At 44.1% G+C, this 22,271-nt stretch overlaps 1 protein-coding gene across 1 annotated transcript in view; it reads right to left on the bottom strand.

The window, feature by feature from the left end:
- Nucleotides 1–12,748: 12,748 nt before the first annotated feature.
- LOC138747617 (complement C1q-like protein 2) overlaps nucleotides 12,749–22,271 on the bottom strand; it is a 143,880-nt gene continuing 134,357 nt past the window's right edge. The window contains exon 2 of the mRNA XM_069907002.1: nucleotides 12,749–13,292. Within this exon, the coding sequence (XP_069763103.1) occupies nucleotides 13,113–13,292 (180 nt within the window). The 3' untranslated portion in view covers nucleotides 12,749–13,112. The remainder of the gene's footprint in view (nucleotides 13,293–22,271) is intronic.

Below are 22,271 nucleotides of genomic sequence, written 5' to 3'. Positions count from 1 at the left end.
CTAATTCCTTTGGAGTTTTGAAACTGTGCACATAACAAGTCAATTAGGGATGATTAAAATAGTGGGTTTCAAATTTTTTCTTCCCACTCATATCCCACCTTAAGCAATCCCTTACTAATCACAGAGTACTTATGGCTTTAAGGGATTACTTAAAGTGGGATATGAGTGGAAAGAAAAAGGTGAGAACCACTGGGTTAGAAAGTTGACATTCATGTATTCCACTTGAAAAAATTACTTATAATTTATGCCATAAATATAATTTCTTTTTGAAAATATGGAGCCTGAATACATATATATTCCTTCTTTTATCTATCTTTTATTTTTATTATTAGATTAGAAAGAGGGTTAGGGAGGGAAGTTAGGAGGGAGAGAGGGAAGGTTGAAAATATTCACATGTAATTTGAAATCAATATGTATTTTTCGATGTGAGTTAAAATGCTAAATAAAATATTCAAAAAAAGGATGAGAAAATGTCGGCAGGTGTCTGAACAAATGATGGGTAGGAGGCAAAGACAGGAGGTGATAGGTGGAGAAAGGAGGGAGGAGACAGCAGATTATCCACCCAGCTATCCCCCCTCCTCCCTGATCGCTGCTGCTCCCTCCCTCCTTTCTCCACCTATCTTCTCCTGCCTTTGCCACCTCCCCCCCTTTTGTTCAAACGCCAGTTGACATTTTGTCTACTCCTTGATGAAGGGCTCGAGCCCAAAATGTTGGTTCCACATTTTTACCTTTGGTGTATAAAAGACACTGTTTGACCAGCTGAGCTTCTCCAGCATTTTGCGTTTTTACTTCAACCACGGTGGCTACAGACTTTCGCATTTTACTTTCAATATTTGAACAGTGCCTGTAGACCTTGGTGTTTTACTTCTGAATTCTGTTGGAGTTGAGTCTGAAATTCTCAACTTTAATGGTGTAAGCAACTGTGGAATATTGCCAAGCTTTGTAATGCACATCAGGAAGGAGAGAGACACCCTTGCTTCAGATACAAATTCACAGAATATACAGACAAGGTAGAGAAGATAGAAATCATATTAATTGCACAACATGTCAAAATGTCATTATTCATACTGCTGGAAATCGACAGTTTGGAGAAGACGCGCTTTCAATACATTTCCCCAAATAATATGTCTTTGCCCCTCTGTACGTTCTCTCCTTGAACATTGTCCTCGCAGAAGGTGCAAAATAAGGCTTTCAAATGATCCTGATGGACAAACTTCACAGCATTTAATTTCAATTGTCCCTGATGAAACCGTGTGATTCAAAACTCCATTTAAGAGCTGCTGAGTATTTTAATTTTTCTGTTTGAATTTTATTTCAAATTTCCACCATTGCAGACTTCATTTGAATAGTTTTGCAGTTTCCTTACCCTGATCAATAACACAACTTGTTTTCTATTTCCCCTTAAAAAATGGCTACAAAATACCGTATCTGTGCTGAGAGTATACCCTCCACTCATTCAACTTTCTGGTGAATCAACCTGTATGCATTGAAGTGAATTTACTGGCATTTGTGGTTAAATGAGAGACCGGTGCAGCAGACAGGATGAAGAGGTAGTTTTTGCGCTTGCTTGAGACCATACACATTCAATGTGGCTCAAGGAAAATGTGGCCAACATGTGTGTAGTGGGCAGACATGCAGCTACTCACACAGGTGAACACTCACATCCTCTCACACACATGCTCTCTCTCTCACACACACACACATGCACACAAACACATGCACATACATGCACATACACAAGCACACACACAGACACATACGTGCACATATACATGCACGCACAGACACACACGTGAACACATGCGCGTGTGCACATTCACAGGCATACACAGACACAATCACATGCACACACACACACACACACACACACACACACACACACACACACACACACACACACACACACACACACACACACACACACACACACACACACACACACACACACACACACACACACACACACTGCCTCATTCTACATTAAGGAAAATGCTGCAAATTGAAAAGAATCAGACTATGAGCCAATAAAATCAAATGTTTTTAATTAATAAAAACAACCTTTGAGGTGCTGTAACTCACATTTCCTGCCTCCTTCAATAAATGCATCATAAATTCAATGGGAAATTCAGGAGAGAATAGTGGAAATGTGAGTCTTGCTACCACAGGGAGTGGTTGAGGTGAACAGCGAGGATATTTTCAAGGGTCCAGACCATCTAATTTCTTTCAATATGTTTTGATTAATTTTTATCTAAAGGCAAAGAACTTTTAGAAATCATTAATGACTTTCTATAATTTTCCCCCTCCTCAACAGTTTTTTTGCTGTTTTATTGCCAATTGTTGCCTTGTGCAACTTTAATGCAAATATTGAAAGCTCCCTCTGGTTGGGCAACGTTCTGCAGTTCTCACCACAGAATGTGAACAGCTCACTCTCCAGTGACTGAACCATCCCAGGGGGACTGAACCATCCCAGAGGGGACTGACCAAGGGACCAAACCAATTCTGTCTGATGCATGAGCCAATTGTATAGTTGTGTCAGCGTGGAGATAATCTGCTCCTTCCCCTGGACCTGGCTGGGTGTGAGGTGTGGGCAGGGCAGAGGGGGTGAGAGAGGTTCACGTGTTTGACAGGCTAAAATGGAACCAAAGGTCAGGGGGAGAGAGTGGGAAAATGCTGTATGACAGTGTTGTACGACTACAATTGAAGCAGCCCTTAACTTTTTTGAACAGCCGAGTAGGACCAAGAAGCCAATTGGTCTACTCCTGTTCTTTTTCCATAAGATCTGAGATTTAAATTGATTCAGGAGCTCTCTCTTGGCGGGGATGGGAGGTGTCAGAGAGTACTGTTTGTCAAATTGGAGGCTGGTGACTAGTGGAGTTCCTCAGGGATCGGTCCTGTGTCCACTATTGTTTGTTATATATATTAACGTTCTGGAAGAAGGGGTGGTAAATTGGATAAGTAAGTTTGCAGATGATACAAAGATTGGTGGTGTTGTGGACAGTGAGGAAGATTACAATAGCTTAAAAAGAGATATAGGAAAGCTAGTGGAGTGGACTGAGAACTGGCTGATGGAATTTAATACGGATAAGTGTGAAGTGTTGCATTTTGTAAATAGGTCATATACATTGAATGGTAGACAATTGAGGAGTGCAGAGCAACAAAGGGATTTAGGAGTTGTGGTAAATAGTACCCTCAAAGTTGATACTCAGGTAGATAGAGTGGTGAAGAAGGCATTTGGAATGTTGGCCTTCATAAATCGGAGTATTGAATTCAAGAGTTGGGATGCTATGATGAAATTGTACAAAGGACTGGTGAGGCCAAGTTTGGAATACTGTGTGCAGTTTTGGTCATCGAATTATAGGAAGGATATAAACAAAATAGAGAGAGTGCAGAGAAGGTTCACGAGAATGTTGACAGGATGTCAGGGTTTGAGTTACAGAGAATAGCAGCCTGGGGCTTTTTTCTCTGGAGCGTAGAAGATTGAGGGGGGGATTTGATGGAGGAGTTCAAGATTTTAAAAGGGACAGAGAGAGTCAATGTGGATAGGCTTTTTCAATTAAGAGTGGGGGATATTCAAACCAGAGGCCATGGTTTGAGATTGCAGGGGGAAAATTATAAGGGGAACATGAGGGGAAATTTCTTCACGCAAAGGGTGGTTGGGATGTGGAATAAGCTTCCGGCAGAGGTGGTTGAAGCAAGGACGTTATTTACATTTAAGGAAAGACTGGAGAATTACATGGAGGGGAGAGGATTGGAAGGGTATGGACCAGGTGCTGGTCAATGGGACTAGGAGGGTGGGGATTTGTTCCGGCATGAACTAGTAGGGCCAAACTGGCCTGTTCTGTGCTGCATATGATTATATGGTTATATGGGACAGCTTTTGATTGGATTGATACTGTTTTTCACACGCTTGCTCTCAGTAAAACACTTCAGAATTTCCAATAAATTGACTTTAAGTAATGCACCGGGGGTGTAGGTAATTTGGGTGTAAATTAGGCAGTACATACTCATGGGCCAAAATGGCCTGTTACTGTGCTGTATGTCGAAATAAAAAAATCCCTCGACGCACACCACATCTCAGCCGAGCCTCTAGATGGAACGGTGCTTGGTGACAGACAACAGCCACAGAAGGCAGGGAATTGGAAAACGGATCAAAGATCAGTGTTCATGGAGGAGTGTCAAGTACAGATCGAAGATGTGTTATTATGTGTGTAAATAAGAACTATGTGCAATATGCGTGGTTGGGCGGAAACCGAAAGTGGCCTATGACGGGGGTTGACGTTGGAAGTCAGTTGAAGCAGCTCATGGAAAATAAAGTGGGTTAAGTGTTAAACCCACATAAAGTCATTCTTCTTGCAAAAACAAGCATGGTGTCAGAAAGTGGGATTCGAACCCATGCCTCCAGTCGGAGACCAGGATGGCACTGTTTAGCAGAAGGGAAGGTCCATGCTGAGGGAAGCCTTACCCTCTCTGTGGAATGACTGTTCCAGCATAATGGAATATGGAAACAAATATGTACGAGGAAATCACAGCATTGCTCATAGTCATTCATGTTAAAGAGGATATATGTGTTTCAAAGTCCTTGTGATATGGCTTTGGAAATTTGAACTACAAGACCTTAAAAGCTGACTGGAAATAACAATAACTGAATATAAGAGCAGGGATGTGATGTTGAAGCTTTATAAGGCCCTGGTGAGACCCCACTTGGAGTATTGTGGGCAGTTTTAGGGACCTCATTTAAGACAGGATGTGCTGAAGTTGGAAGAGGGTTCAGAGGAGGTTCATGGGGATGATTCCAGGAATGAAAAGGTTCTCATATGAGGAGCGTTTGACAGTTCTTTGCCTGTTCTCATTGGAATTTAGGAGAATGAGGGGGGATCTCATTGATATATTTTGAATATTGAAAGGCTTGGACAGAGTAAATGTAGAAAGGTTGTTTCTCACGGTGGGAGAATCCAGGACAGCCATTCTCAGTGGAGGCCATGGTGTGTGTGTGGGATGGGTGTGTGTGTGTGTGTGTGTGTGGGGGGGGGGGACGGGGTGTGCACGCATGGGTGTGCGTGTGTGTGTGTGTGTGTGTGTGTGTGTGTGTGTGTGTGTCTGTGTGTGTGGGTGAGAAGAGGGGACAACTTCAGGATTGAAGGGCCGTCCACTTAGTTCAACCAGAGGGAGGTGAATCTGTGGAATTTGTTGTCACAGGCAGTTGTGGAGACCAGGTCATTGGGTCTATTTAAGGGAGAGATTGATAGGTTCTTGATTAGCCAGGGCATCAAAGGTTATGGGGAGAAGGCTGGGTAGTGGGGCTGTGTGGGGAAATGGATCATCTCATGATTGAATAGCGGGGCAGACTCATTGGGCTGAATGGCCTGTTTCTGCTCCTACATCTTGAGGTCTTATGATCTTTTTAATATTGTCTGTATTGAATGAAGAGTACATGATGATGGTGAATCTTGAAGCAAACATCTTCATAATGTGTGATGTAGGAGAGAATTGTGAGTTAGACTAATTTCTGACCAGAGTTGTAAGAGGTGAACAGTGAAATCAATCGCTATAGGAACTTTTAAATTGCAGCACTTGGGTAGCCCTCCTGGGACCTGGGTGAGATGACTGGGTCATGTGTGCCTCCTGCACCTTTCAAATGGCAGCCTAACCTACCTGTTAAATAATCAACCTGGCGATTTAAGGGGGATCCCGCCCCTGCAATGACATGGTGAGAGACACGTCATGCAGTTCCTTTTTTATTTTAAGTTCCAGAGTAACCGGGTGAGCCATTTTCCCTTTCAAATAGGCAGAGGAGGGTGCCCAGGTAAGTTTTACTGGGTTCCCTGACCACCTCCGAGGTAGGTCTGGGACCCAGGTAGACTTTGACCGGGCTTGCCCAGTTCAGCCCTTTCAAATAGCCCTGTACCTGGGTCTTCAACCTAGTAAATTGCCCAGTTAACCCCATTTTAGAAGGCAACTTCCAAGGGTCTAGTGAACACTCATCATTGCAATGTGAGAAAAGCCATGCAAATTCCATCCACTGCTGCTTCATGCAGAGAAACGTTTTGTCAGTGGTATTTTCAAGAAGACGTTGCCCATTTGAACTTCTTCAAGGTGTTAGAAATTGGGTATTTGAAACCTAAACAAAGAGCAGTTTGGGAACATTGGGATAAAACAGACCAAGAAAGCAAATGCCTTTGCGCCTGGCCGCACCTTTCAGGCTTTGCAGCCAACGTGGCTTCAAAGAGCAGTCGCTGTTGTAGCAAAGGAAGACTCCTCATTTTTTAACTGGCAGGAAGTTCCAAAGTCGGAGTTCTTGAATAGAGGAGAGTAGGCAGCAAGTTCCCGAGAATTGAAATGTGCTGCTGTAAGGGATGCAGGTTCACCAGCGACTCTCAAAAAGTGTGGACAAGAGGAAAGAGCAAAGAAATAGCTCTAATCCAATATTCCAAACAGTGGGCTGAATAGTCTCGTTTATAATTGTAATGGTAATAAGGCAGATTGCTCATTTCTTAATATAAAATCCACCTGTTTGTCTACTGGTGGGCATTGACTTGATCCTCTGTGGTTTGGGTAGATTTACAACACTTAGTTCGTATTACAATGCTTGGGCCATACCCTGCTCTTCAAGCTGTTCTGCCTGCTAATGACCACCTCAGCTCACCGGGGAGCTGGTTTGCAGTATTCCAAGCAGAACAACAAAACCCCACTGATCAATCGCTTGCAGCAGTGGTAGACTTTAATCAACGCATGTGATTAATTTGCTTCTTCACTGTGAATAATGAAGCTGAAAGTTTGTCATACATCAAAGGACTGGCAAAGAGGAGGCCAAAAACTTTGTATTACCTGAACATTGAAACAATTCACCACTCAAAGGCGGCCAGAGCCATGTGTGGTCCAACATCACCTGAAACCATAGAACCATAGAACATTACAGCACAGATAGTCCGTGCTGAACTATTATTCTGCCTAGTCCCACTGACCTGCACCCAGACCACAGCCCTCCTTACCCCACCCATCCAAATTCCTCTTCAATGTTAAAACTGAGCCCGCATTCACCACCTCAGCCAATGAGATGATCTTCATGTACAGGCGCTCCCCTACTTATTAAGGTCTGACTTACGATTTTTCGAAGTTACGATGGTTCGAATCCGCACTTTAAATTTCAGATTCTGATCTGTTCCCGCGCTTGCGATACGCGATACGCGACTCTCTTGTGATGCTGGGTGATGGCAGTATCCCTGCACGGGAGTATCGTACAGCGTACTCTCCGCGATGCTGATTCAACCATCCTCGCAGTCTCTGTAGCGATAACGTGAACGAGTGCATTGCAAACAACCCATCATGTCTACTAAATGCCCATGTATGTTTCCTGCTTCTGGTGAGAAGAAAAAGAGCAAAGCATTAACTTTGGAAATGAAACTCAAGATACTTGCTCAGCGTGAAGGCGGCCAGTCAGTAATGGCCACGATTTTTCAGTGTGGAATAAAATGTAATTATAAAAAATGACCTGCGGTTTTTTTTTGACTTATGATGGGTTTGCCAGACACTTGAGAATTGAAAGAGAGGTTAAGCTCATGCATGGGAGAACACGATCCAGGTTGTTTATTGGGGGGGGTGGGGAGGTGCCATTGGTTTGAGATTCAGCCTTGATTTGATGAGCCAAATGACACAACATTATTATATGTATCTTCTTTGGCTTGGCTTCGCGGACGAAGATTTATGGAGGGGGTAAAAAGTCCACGTCAGCTGCAGGCTCGTTTGTGGCTGACCAGTCCGATGCGGGACAGGCAGACACGATTGCAGCGGTTGCAAGGGAAAATTGGTTGGTTGGGGTTGGGTGTTGGGTTTTTCCTCCTTTGCCTTTTGTCAGTGAGGTGGGCTCTGCGGTCTTCTTCAAAGGAGGCTGCTGCCCGCCAAACTGTGAGGCGCCAAGATGCACGGTTTGAGGCGTTATCAGCCCACTGGCGGTGGTCAATGTGGCAGGCACCAAGAGATTTCTTTAGGCAGTCCTTGTACCTTTTCTTTGGTGCACCTCTGTCACGGTGGCCAGTGGAGAGCTCACCATATAATACGATCTTGGGAAGGCGATGGTCCTCCATTCTGGAGACGTGACCCATCCAGCGCAGCTGGATCTTCAGCAGCGTGGACTCGATGCTGTCGACCTCTGCCATCTCGAGTACCTCGACGTTAGGGGTGTGAGCGCTCCAATGGATGTTGAGGATGGAGCGGAGACAACGCTGGTGGAAGCGTTCTAGGAGCCGTAGGTGGTGCCGGTAGAGGACCCATGATTCGGAGCCGAACAGGAGTGTGGGTATGACAACGGCTCTGTATACGCTTATCTTTGTGAGGTTTTTCAGTTGGTTGTTTTTCCAGACTCTTTTGTGTAGTCTTCCAAAGGCGCTATTTGCCTTGGCGAGTCTGTTGTCTATCTCATTGTCGATCCTTGCATCTGATGAAATGGTGCAGCCGAGATAGGTAAACTGGTTGACCGTTTTGAGTTTTGTGTGCCCGATGGAGATGTGGGGGGGCTGGTAGTCATGGTGGGGAGCTGGCTGATGGAGGACCTCAGTTTTCTTCAGGCTGACTTCCAGGCCAAACATTTTGGCAGTTTCCGCAAAGCAGGACGTCAAGCGCTGAAGAGCTGGCTCTGAATGGGCAACTAAAGCGGCATCATCTGCAAATTATATGTATATACATGTACATATAATAATGTTGTGTCATTCGGCTCATCAAATCAATGATCTTAACCCTCCCCCCCCCACTTTCGATTCTCCAAGCTCTCACCTACACAGGCGGAAATCTCTGTCAGCCAATGAACCCAACAACGCCTCCTGGGGATGTTTGCGAAAACCTGGACGAAATCCACATGGAAAACTCCACATAGGCAGCACCCAAGTCGGGATTGAACCCGGTCACTGGAACTGTGCGGCAGGGGCTCAACTAAGCCACTGTGTAACCATCACCAAAAAATGAAGTAACTTTTAAATGAAAGTTATTAACATCTAAGAAATTCTAGTTCCCGTTTCAGGACTTAGCGCTTCAGGTGACAGTAACTTTTTTCCTGGCTTTCATTAATTTATACATATTTATATATATTTAAAAAATTTTAAATACAAATTTAAATTTGTCAATTTAAGTTTAAATTTAGACATAACAGACCCTTTTGGCCCACGAGTCCGTGCTGCCCAATTTACATCCAATTAATCTACACTCTCAGTACATTTTGAAGGGTGGGAGGAAACTGGAGCCTCTGGGGAAAACCCACACAGACATGGAGAGAATGTCCAAACTCCTTATAGATGGCATGGGATTTAAACCCCAGTCCCGATCATTGGCACTGTAACAGCATTGCGCTAACCTGTACGCCAACCCTACTGCCCCATTTTTTAAGACCTTGTGCTTTTGATTTAATCAGTTAAGTAAAGGTAAAGCAGAGGTGAATCTGACAGTTTAGTTACTGGATATTCAAGGGCTACTTTCAGATACTCTCCCACACACTGCAGTGCTAAATAATGGAAAACATTTTGAATAGAGCAATTCAGCTTTGCTCTGGGATATCTTCCAGCTGTAAGCAGCCTTCCGATGTCTCTTGCAGGTCAGGGAATGGGGACAGTGCTGAAATGTGTTGCAGTAGAGCAGACAGGCATGGGCAGTGTGGAAGGTACGTCAGTGGGGGGGGGGCACCATGGGGAAGGTCACTTGAGCCCTACCTTGAGTACTCACAGGCCGTAGCAAGTGCTCTATGGCAAATGCAGGCCCAGTGTTGTCCACTCTGTGAGCAAACTGCGAAGGGAAAGTAAAGACAACGTCTTGCAACGATATGGCGCTTTAGCAGATATTTCCAAAAATGGCAGCGAAAAGCCAATGCAACAGCCATTTTGCGCACAGCAAAATCTCACAAGCAAGATGACCAATTAATCTCCATCATTTGGTTGAGGATGACTGTTGGCCAGAGTTCAAAACTCTTTGAACTTCCAATCATGCCAAGGGATCTTTAATGCTTTATCAAAACATTTGGACATAAGATAAAGTCATCAAGATACAAACTGGGATGGAGAATTTACTGGAATTAAATCCCAGCCTAGCTATTCATGCTGTTTCCTTTTAGACCTGTTATTTATTTTGTATATTGCAGTGAGAACAGAAACAAGGTCTCACAAAATTTACTTTGGTGACCACCGCAGAAGTTGTACCGTTATGGTGAGATGTTCAATCAGTTGGATTTGTAAGAAGGATTGAGTGCTTTATCAATTTCTCATGCATCTCCTCAGGTTACTCAGAGTTATATCTTAAAGACCTTTTGATAGTGGAAAAATCTATGAATGTAGAGGTGGGATATTCTCCATCTTTATGTCACTTCACTGACCTTGAAGAAAGCTCCAAGGGCGCATTCAGCAGGTGAACTCCAATCCGCCTAGCGGGGTACACTTGGAGGTGGAGTCCACCCTCTCTGTGAAGGGAATGCCGCTGAAAGTGGCTGGAAAAGGGCGCGGGCCAATGATGTCATGATGACGTCGTCGGCCCGCGACCCAGGAGCGTAAAGGTTGAACCGCTCGGTGTGTTCAGATACTTATTACTCATCAATCGCATCAAGTTAGTGATGGCTAACGCTTTTGGTTCTTTTGGGTGGGAGGGAAGGTCTACATTAATATTTCACTTCCCGGCAGGTACAGATGATGTCATGGCGACGGACGGTGCTGCTGCACCACTCTCCTGCCTCCCTCACTCTGGAATACGCTGGATCGGCCTCATAGGCCTTCTCTATAATAAATGTAAATTCCCCTTTTATTTTCGTTGAGCCCTCTTTAATGCAGGGTTGCACCATAAAATGGCCTTAGAATATTATATACAACAGAGGCAGCCCTTATGCACATTTGCAAGATTAAAGCTCCTATCAGGCACTATTAACACCTGGTAAAAAAGCGAGTCTGGACAACGAGTACCGCAGGAGACATAACTTGAGGACAAAGTAATTAGTGATGAGTGAAGCAGGAATTTGAATATGCAAGGTGGGTCGAGAAAATTGTACCAAGGGTCTACCTCTTCTGCCAGGAACGGTTTACAGTGCTTATGCTATGAAGCATGATGTTTGCACAGTACAAATCAGTCTTTACTCGGCATGAACTCGCTCCCTTTCTGTTCAATCACAATGGCCCTATTTGCATGAAGGTGTTCATCTTGTGACCAAGCCTTTGAATTAAGAGTTAGTCAAGTGATTTTTGGCTCTTTGCAAAATTTTGCAAGGTGGAACACCTACAATTCCATCTTTATTTCATTGAAATGCTACAACGAATATGTGAAAAAGACATAAGTTGATTAAGGTGAAGACCCACAGATGTAATTTGAGGCCTCAAAGATTGATGTTCTTGTCCTCGTAATTTTTTTTAATAGGATCGATTTCTGGCAACCTTGCACTTCACAAGATGCAAGCTCAACATTAAGCAAAGTCTCTCAACTGTTCCTAATAAAGAAATTATTCCAATTGATGATATATGCAGGATCAAAATCGATTTTGCAAATGGAAATGACACCTTTTGTGTCCAGTCATTAACATTGCAGATCTGCTTGTCTTTACAGGTGAACCATACAGGCTAAACGTCTGGAATTTAGTCAGAATAACATGTGCAATTTTGGTTTCATGAATAATGCCATGCAGTCAGGAAACAACTGGTCAGAAAGTCGAAGCAGAAAGAAGGAATACTAATGGGTCATGTCACCTCCTGCATTGTTTGCAAGAGTTTTGGTATCACCAGGTTTATGACTAGATTTTATTTCATTACACCAATATTTCCATATTTGAAAATGCTTGAACTATCTGGTGCACTTAGACTTAAAAGGTGCACAGAATTATTCTGGGTAAGTATGTGCGGTGTTTGCATGGCGTCAGTGCTAACTATAGCCAGGACGTACGCGGGTAATTTTTCTTTCTGTTGGAACTTTTCTTCCTTCATCTGCTCCCTATAGTCATGAATGAAATCAAATCAACTTCGTGCTGAACAGGTGCTGCCTTCCGCAGTACGACTTATCGACAGCTGGTGTGGGGTGAGGTGGGGGGGGCGGTGAAACTTATCCGAGCAACACAGAGGAAATGAAGCCCCAATGTAACTACAGAGGACATGCATTTTTGCTCTGGTATCAAGAAGACCCCTTCGTCTGTTTTGCATTAAATGACGTTAACCGCAGTTTGCAAGGATAGAGATTTCATAAATTTGACTTGGTTCTCACTGAAAGCATAGACAGATTTAAAAAAAAATGTAGACCATTTAAATTAGGTAAGGAAGAAAGAAAGATGTACTAATATAGCGCCTGCTTACAATTAGCTTCTTTGAAGTGCAGTGACTGTTGTTACATAGGCAAATGCAGCAGCCATTTTGCGCACAGCAAATCTCGATACTGAACAATGAGATGATTGAGCGGTTGATCTATTTTTTTGGTGATTAGCTAGCCAAGGAAGGAGAAAATTGCCATGGTGTCCACCTGAACCACTGGAACAGGTAGATGGGGCTTTGAGTATTTTGTGACAAGTTTATATTGCTGCCCAGATTCTCAGTGGGCTATTCTACTGATTGATGAACAGTGATGCTCTTGACATTGTTAAGACAAATGTGACATCATCCAGTGGAGGGTGATGCGTGGAAAGCAGGAAGCAACAATGACGACACGGGATTGGGATTGGAGGTTTCAGTAAATTCAAGGTATTTTACAAGCAATTATTTGTAAAAAAATAGGTTAAGCACACAGCTTGGTTACAAATTTGATCTGCAAATGATAAATACACGACCAGCACATTCAATTCAGATTGTTACACGTTAGTTAATTGATATTCACTCATTATTTTTAACTGTGGTTTTATTTTCTTTCCAGAGTTTTGCCTTTCCTTTTCTTGGTAATGCTAGTAACTTCCCTCACATTAAATCGACTTGTTTACTGGATCAATTGGAATGAGTGCAGAAAAAAATCCACTGATTGTGAATTTTAAAATAAAATTATAATAGAATTTTCCATTTCTCTATTGAAGATTTAGGGGTGGTGGGGTGGGTTGCTAATTCTGTGCTCCATTTAACCTTCCAATAGATACCACACATATTCTTCCCTGGATGGTCTCCGAGAGGACACAAAGGCACCTTTGCTCAGTCTGGGTAAATGATGAAACCGGAAAAGGTGCTATACTTGTTGTTATTGCCGCCATGAACCTTCCCTCCGTCAAGCTTTACGTAGACGTCGTCACCAACATCCAGATGCAAGATGACACTGTTACTGGCGTAATCATAGTTCTGATCAGCATCCTGGGCGATGGCACTCGCTCGTACCTGAACCAAGACAGAATGTAACAGATATCAGTGACATTGAGCAATCTCTCAAGCTATCTTAATTTCCTTCCCATGGTGTCCGAATGCTGCCCAAGCTGCTGTAACAGCAGCGCTGCCGCTGGGGCGGACCCGGAAAAGGCAGGGAGCAGAGACAAAGTGTTCCCCCTTTCCCTGTGGGAACTGACTGCCAACAGCTCTATACATGCTTTAAACAGCCCCTGAGTGTAGCACCCTGTAAAAAGTAGTGGACACAGCTCAGAACATCGCAGGCAAAAACCCTCCCCACCATCGAGAACATCTATGGGGAACTCTGCCGTCGGAGAGCAGCAGCGATCATCAAGGATCCACACCTCCCGGCACACACTCTGTTCTCGCTGCTGCCATCAGGACAGAGGTGTCAGTGCCACAAGACTCGCACCACCAGGTTCAGGAACAGCTGCTCCCTCTCCACCATCAGACTCCTCAATGACAAACTCCATCAGAGTTTGCACTTTATGGATTTTTTTCTCTGTATTGCACAGTCAATTTGTTTACATATCTTTATTTGTGCATTCATTGAGTACAGTTTTTACCTCACTACCAATAAGTGGTAATTCTGCTTGGCCCACAGAAAAAGGATCTCGGCGTTGTATGTATGTATTGTACTCTGACAATAAATCTAATGGCAACAAACAAGAAAAGAAAATGCATAAGGGTGTGTTACTCTTACTTCAGCCACCTCTTCTCCAAACAGCTCATTTACGCTGTGTGACTTGTGTTTCTCCAGCATTTTTGTGCCAACTGCAACCTCAGCATTTGCAGATGTTCTTGTTTAATTCTTTTACGCTAATTTTTCAAAACTCTTTCCTGCAGTAGAGTATAGCTGCTCAGTGCATGACAGGAACATTCTGCACTGCCGACAACCACACTTTTTAATGTGTCCCTGACTCGACCCTTGATAGAGCTCACAGGCATTAACTGTCATTATCAATGGCTGTTTGCTCTCCTTCTTCACCTTCCAAACACACAATAATCCTGCAATTTCAAGAGGCTTTTGTCTATTCCTCAGAGGTATTTATGACAAAGACAATCCTCTTTGTTGCCTTAAAAATGAAAACACAAGGCTGGAGAAACTCAGCAGGTCAAACAGTGAACTTTATGTAGCAAAGATCAAGATACATAAGCAACGTTTCAGGCTTGAGCCCTTCATCAGGGTGTTATGCCTCTGGAGTTACTTGGCAGGCTTCTTAAATAACTTAGAGATGCAAGATTCAAATAACAGAAGAGTCTTTACTTTCTGATGCCTTCCACCATCTCAGGAAACGGTTTACACACACACACATATACATACACCCCACAGTGGTGCACTATAGTTACAACAGTGAGAAGGATGTATTCTTACAAGGTTACAAAATAGTTCACATTATCCCAACTATATAATATCCCTCCTTCTCAAGATAAAGAAAGAATTAGTGTTCTTTATCACTTTCTTTCCAGTGCAACTTAAGTAACTGAGCTTGTACACTCTTTTATTTACACAACTATTTTTTAAAAGTTCTTATTGATATCGCACTGGTGGCAGTATGTTCCTTCGCCATCTTGCGGATTTGCCATCTTGCGACCGTCAGGCTCTGTGTTGCTGGTACATGCTGGTAGGTGATGTAATTGTGCTTCACCTGACAACTGCTGTGTTGATGTTTCGGTATTAGTGGTTGTGGTCTCTTCACTCGATACCTCACTTGATATTGGGGTTGCAGGCTTTGCTGGTATTAAAGCTCTCTGCTTCATCACATCTTGTGTCGGCCGGATGTGAATTCTGTTCCTCCTCAGTTGATGGCCAGAGTCTGTCTTGATAATGGTGTCTTGGTGTCTCTGCTTCTCTGATGACCTTTGCTGGGGTCCATGTTTTCAACATCGGCTCTTGAATATGCACATGCTGCCCTCTGAAGAATTCTGGCAATGTTTGTGCATATTTGTTATAATGCTGACGTCATTCTTCTTGTGTGTCAGCCAGTCTTCTTCTAGTTTCCTCCTGGTCTTCTGTTGGGTGAATTTTGCTTGGCAGAGTTGTTTTATATCTCCTGCCATTTAGATGTTCTGCCGGGAACTTCACATCAGCCCTTAAAGGTGTTGCTTGTAATCTGTTTCACGAAATTTAGCTTGTGTGTGTTTCACAGTTTGCACTTAGAAACATAGAAACATAGAAAATAGGTGCAGGAGTAGGCCATTTGGTCCTTCAAGCCTACATCGCCATTCAATATGATCATGGCTGATCAGTACCCGGTTCCTGCCTTCTCCCCATACTCCATGATCCCCTTAGCCAAATCTAACCTACTCTTAAATATTGACAAGGAACCGGACTCAACTACTTCCTGTGGCAAAGAATTCCACAAATTCACCACCCTCTTAGAGAAGAAATTTTTCCTAATTTCAGTCCTAAAAAACTTCCCCCTTATCCTTAAACTGTGACCCCTAGTTCTGGTTTTTCCCAGCATTGGAAACAACCTTCCTGCATCTAGTCTGTCTAAACCCTTAAGAATTTTATATGTTTCTATAAGATCCCCCCTCAATCTTCTAAATTCCAGAGAATCCAAGACTAGTCTATCCAACTCTTCTTCATATGCAAGTCCTTCCCTCCCTGACATCAGTCTAGTGAACCTTCTCTGCAGCCTCTCCATGGCGAGGATGTCCTTCCTCAGATCAAGAGACCAAAACTGCACACAGTACTCCAGGTGTGGTCTCACCAAGGCCCTGTACAGCTGGAGCAGGATCTCTGTACTCCTGGACTCAAATCATCTTGCTATGAACCCGTGACCTTTGGGGTAGTATGGGGATGATGTAATGATAACAAATGCATACTCTGCAGCCAGCTTTCAGAATTCTTGTGACGTGACTGTGTTCCATTGTCACATATCCCTTGTTCAGCAAGGAGCACTCTCATTTCTGAGGTGATAGTTGACGCTCTCAGGTCTTTCACCCTTTTGACGAATGGAAACAGAGTAGTAACAGGCTACTATTAAACACCACTCTTGATTCTCGGTGAACAAGTCTGCTCCCACTGTGGGCCATGGCCAGGCAGGTACTTCTGTGGAAAACATTTCCTCTTTTCGTTGTGTGTTTCTGTACTTTTGGCATATCTTCTTCATCTGGATCTCATAATTGACAGAGATCAATTGCAACTCCTGGCAGCTAACCAGACTTAGAATTATTGGTCCGTCTGTGTCTACCACGTAGAATGTACAGAGGATGTTCTTTCCCTTTTGGCAGCCATTGATCTTAGCTCTCCCTCACTGCTTGATCATGGGTCCACCATAGGCCGTTAATGTGACATTTGCTGTTTCCAATGCACTGTATTTTGAATACCCATTTATTATGTTCTCTGGGAACATCTGGTGGAAGGGTCTGAATGGAAGGATGTTGCTTTGTGATCCAGTATCCAACTTCACTTTAGGTTAAATATCATAGGTTTGTTCTGGAATGTCCTCTGTATTTGGATTCTTGTGTGCAACTCACTTCCTTCTTTCATCTCACCCAACATCTTGTGAAGATGTATGGATTCCATGTCCAGTATCTGGGTGTTGAAATCCTCATTGTTGTTTCCTTTTATGTGGTGGATCTTCTTCTTGTCTTTTTTCTTCACTGGTATTACTGTTTTCTTCATAGCAGACTTGGACATCTTCGCCCAGTAGTTTGCTTACCACAGGCTCTACATTCAGAACCATAGACGAGGTATTTGTTTCGGTCATCGAAGGGGTGTTGTCTGCCGCACTTCCTGCAGGTCTTGGAGGTTTGAACTTTTCTGATTGCGTTCTTTATAGCATCGACCCTTCCTTCTCTTTGCTGTGGGTGGGTCTGCATAGATAGGGATTTCATTTGTGTCCTCATGACTTCGAAGGCTCTGGCCATGTCTATAGCTTTGGCCAGTTTCAAGCTATCCTTCCCAAGAAGAGCCTTTTGCACTTCACGACGGGCACTCCCCCGTATTAGTTTATCAACTAATCTTTCCTCTTTTTTCTTAAATCTGCATTTTGCAGCAACAATTTTTAGTCTACTGAGGAAGTTATCAACAGTTTCATCAGTCTCTTGCATTAAGTGTTGAAATTCATAGTGTTTAATTTTATGATTAGACCTGGGTTCAAGGTGAGAAGCAAACTTTGCAAATATCTGCTCTGGATCATTTTTCTCCACCTCTGTAAGCGCCCAGCTATTAAATAACTCACGGCCTCGCTCCCCTGTCCAGAGAAGTATATAACTGACCAACTTCTCTGCTGTTGCATTTTTAAAATAGCTTTCGAATGCTAAATTGCACTTCAGCTGAAACTTTTTAAATGATTCAACAGTGTCTTCAGCCTCCCCGCCCATCACTGGGAGAACTGCTGTTGCTCCAGCCATTTTTCAGTAATGTTTCTCCTCTTCTTCCCCTTTGGATTTCAGTGACTTACATCCAATTGTATGGATTTATTCTTGTTCTCTTATTACCGCTGCCACCATGTTATGTCTCTGTGTTACTTGGGAGGCTTCTTAAATAACTTAGAGATGAAAGATTCAAATAACAAAAGAAACTTTACTTACTGATGCCTTCCACCATCTCAGGAAGCTGTTCACACACACACACATATACATACACCCCACAGTGGTGCACTACAGTGAGAAGGGTGTATTCTTATGCAGTTACAAAATAGTTCACATTATTCTGATTATATAACACAAGGTACTGATAAAATGTCGGCAGGTGTCTGAACAAAATGGTGGAGGGAGGGTTGGGGGAGGAGCATGGCCCCACAGGCAGGAGATAATAGATGGATAAAGGAAGGAGGGCACAGCAGCAAACAGGGGGAGGGAGGATGGCTCTGAATGGAGAGGGATGAGAGTGGAGAGCTGGAAGGAAGGAGATGGAGAAATGGGGAAGGGAGGGAGTATGGGGAGTGGGCTAGCAGAAACCGGAGGTCAATGTTAATGCCATTCAGTTAGAGACAAAAAACCCAGGGTTGTTCCTTCAATTTATGGGTGGTCTTGGTGGGACAGACATGTCAGTGTGGGTGTGGGGCGCAGATTTAAAATGGTCGGCCACTGGGAGATTCTTCCCTTCTGACCTCCCACCTCCCCCCTCTGACTTCCCCAATCCTCCACTTCCTCTCCTGATCCCCCCACCCCCCCACCCTCCTCCCACTAACACCCTCCACCACCTGGACTTCTACCACATCTGTTTGTGGCTTTGCTGGCTCTTGTTCAGGTGAAAGATGACTGGAAGGTGCAGTCGTTTCCTTTTGCTGAACCCTAGAATAACCAAAAAGTATATCAGCCAGAATCATCTTCTGCCTCCGGTGCTCCCATTGTGGGCCTCCTTTTCATCGGAGAGACTGGATGCAGACCAGGAGATCGCTTCGCTGAGCACATTCACTCTATCCGCATCAAGGACAGGGATCCGCCAATAGACAAACATTTTAATTCCACTCCACACCCCCACTCCAAAATGTCTGTCCGTGGTCTCGTGCATGGCCAGACTGAGACCACCCACAAATTGGAGGAACATCACCTCATCCTCTGTCTGGGTGCCCTCCAACCGGATGGCATTAACATCAACTTCTCTGATTTCCATTAGGCCACTCCCCCATCTCCCCCTCTTCCCCTGCCCCCCATATCCTTTCCTTCAGCTCCCCATGCCCTCCCCTCTACATTCGGAGAGCTATCCCCTCCCCCATCACTTCTCAGCTCTTCTGTCCTCTCACCTGCATCCACGTACGACCTCTCGTCCACTGGCCTGTACCCCTCCCCCTGCCCTTTCCCCCCGCCTCCCCTCCCCTCACCTTTTTATTCAGACACCTGCTTTTCGCTCATTCCTTGACAAAAGGCTCAAGCCCGAAACGTTGGTCATTGTTTACTTCCTACAGACATTTTATTCAATGGATAGATAAATTAATGCTCTCTTTCAGGTTAAAGTTCTTCCAGCACTTGGCCACCATATTCTGCACTGGTCCCCTCACTACAGGAAGGATGTGGATGCCATAGAGGATGCTGCCTGGATTGGTGAGCATGCCTTACGAGGATAGGTTGAGTGAATTTGGCTTTTTCTCCTTGGAATTACAGGGGTGACCTGATAGAGGTGGACAAGATGATGAGAGGCATTAATCATGTGGATGGCCCAAAGCTTTTCCTCCCAGGGGTTTGAAATGGCTAACACAAGAGGCCTAGATTCAAGGTGCTAGGGAGCAAGTACAGGGGGGATGTAGGAGGAGAGTTCTTCACAGAGAGGGGTGGGTGCATGGAATGGGCTGCCAGCAACAGTGGTGGAGGCAGGGACAGTAGGGTCTTTTAAGAGAAAATTAGATAGGTACATGGAACTGAGAAAAATGGAGGATTATGCAGTGGGATAATTCTAGGGAGCTGGTAAAGTGAAACACGGAAGCCTGCAGACTTTCTGATTGTAGTAAAAACACACAGGAACGCTGGAGGAACCCGGCCAGTTTTGCAGTGTCCACAGGGGGCGTAAAGATATGTGGATGCACCTGCCTATCACGTTGATGAGCAGGCTGCAAAACCTCTTTCAACCTTTGCCCGTATCCACTGCCCCAGAGCTTTACCAAGACACTTAAAGGGTGTGCCAGACAATTCCTGTGGCAGAATAAAAGGTAGCTAGAGTCTCCATGGAAAAATAGACCTGGGACTATAGTCTGGGAGGGATGAGGCTCCCGGACTTTAAAAAATATTATTGGGTGGTTTATCCTCCTAGGCACAAATTAGTTGACACGCAGTAGGGGAGGAGATAGCAGGAGGGATTATTTACAAGTTAATATGCAAAAAAAAGACAACCTGATATTAAATCATTTAATCTAAATGTGGCAAGAAATAAACCAGATTATTGGGTTAAAAGTAGGGTTGTCCCCTAAAATGCCCCTAACCTAGAACAAATGAATCCCCATGACCATGGGTAACAAGATCCTGGACACGTGGTGGCAGAAAGGGATCTGATGTATCGAGGACTGTTATGAGAGGGAGAAGCTCATGTCATTCAAGCAATTAAAAAACAAATTTGACTTATCAAACAAGACCTTCTTCTGCTACCTTCAATTAAGATCTTCATTGAGGGACAAAATTAGGTCTGCCATAGCCCAGCCGCTGGGTAGTGTTAGGTCTGCTTTGTTCATGAATGAGTGAGACAAACACCAGACTGAGTCGAAATCAGGGTTCTTTGTTCTTTATTACCGGATTGTAACACTTGCAACTAACAATGTTAGTTGGAGAATGCATTCTGCCGTTATCAGCAAAATGGTGATTTTTTATACCCTTGGATACGTGCTTAGAACATCATCATATCATTACTTGTCCAATGACTAAAACTGTTGCTATCCTTTCCCTGCTAGCTTCCTGCCTCTCAATCCATCAATGTCTCTCTTATCTTGTAAGTACAAGGATGCATTCACATCTTGTTACAGCCCTGCACAGGGTAACTCCTTACACATTCCCATCTCATGATGTTTTACCTTACAGTAGTGACGTGTATGCTCTAATTTGAAGGGGCATCAAACGTAAATTCATTTCAACATGTATCTCCTGTTCCAAAGCAAGAGCCCGAAACCTGGTCTCCATAAAGTGAGGCAAAGATGGGAATTGGATTTGGGAACAACAATTCCTGAATGATGCTGGTCCGACCTCTGCCAGGACAGAATGGAGGCGGTTACTAATGCCAGATATAGGCTGGTGCAATACAACATTTTGCACCAGTTATACCTCATGCCCCAAAAATTGGATAAGGTTAAACCAAAAATCTCAGACTTGTGTCTCAGATGCAGCATAGAGACAGGAACTATTGTGCATTCGACATGGCTATGCGCCAAGGTGAGACCCTTCTGGGTAGAATTAGGGGACATTTTGGAAAGAAAATCACAGGGGTGGAGAATGTGCAAGGGTGAGACCCTTCTGGGTAGAATTAGGGGACATTTTGGAAAGAAAATCACAGAGGTGGAGTATCCACAGGCACCCAGCCCTGTTCCTGCTGGGGGATATTACGGATGCGAGTCCGAGATTGTCCAAACTCCAAACTCAATTCATGAAGGTGGTCTTAGTGGTGGCCAGGAGATGCTACAATGGTAACTGGAAATCTGACTCCCAATTAAGCACAACAAAATGGAACACAGAGATGCAGAGCTGCATTCCCCTGGAGAAAATTACTTCCAACTTAAGAGGGAGCTGTGACACATTCGTTGAGGTGAGGCAGCAATACCTGCAACATTTCAAAACTCAGGTGTGGTTCGCCTTCCCACGGCCTTCCTCAATAAAGGACCACACAAGCCCTGAAATACCGGTATCACTCCCTCCATATACTGTGTTTCAATCAGGACTCATTCAGTGTTGGAGAAAGAGGGGAGATTTGATAGGGGTAGATAGAGTACAGTAAACGCAAGTTGGTGTTTTCCACCAAGGAGTGGTGAGATGCAAACCAGAGGACATGGGTTACAAGTGAAAGGGGAAAAGTTTAGGGGGGGATGTCTTTCTTCTCACAGAGAGTGATGGGAGTGTGGAATGAGCACCAGCTGAGGTGGTGAAGGTGGGCTCGATAGAAGTTGGACAGATATGGGGATGGGAAAGGTACGGAGAGCTATGGACTGGGTGTTGGTCAGTGGGACAAGGCAGAAGGGCTAGAAAGTCTGGAGGGGCCTGTTTCTGTTCTGTAGTTCAATGATTCTATCCCCTTTGTCTTCCTCAACCTTCCCATCCTCAATTGGTTTTTCAGGGACTTACAGAATGAGTGTGACATCAGATACTTCTGAATACATCTAGTTTTCTGAACCCTCGTAATAAACTAATGATTTGCAAAGTCCAATGATAAAAATTAGTTCCAAACCAAGGCCTCTTTTTCTCATGACTCCTTTATTCACATCCAACATCTTGTGGATTAAAATGAAAACGAGCATAAAATTTGCACTGAGGCGGGCAAGGCTACCAGCCACCATCATGACAACCTTCTACAGGAGCTCAACTGAGAGCGTCCTGGCCAGTTAC

Source organism: Narcine bancroftii, chromosome 12 (genome assembly GCF_036971445.1).
Source record: "Narcine bancroftii isolate sNarBan1 chromosome 12, sNarBan1.hap1, whole genome shotgun sequence".
Lineage (NCBI taxonomy): Eukaryota > Metazoa > Chordata > Chondrichthyes > Torpediniformes > Narcinidae > Narcine > Narcine bancroftii.
Note: the sequence above shows the minus strand (reverse complement) of the source record. Positions and strands in the feature narration are given on the sequence as shown.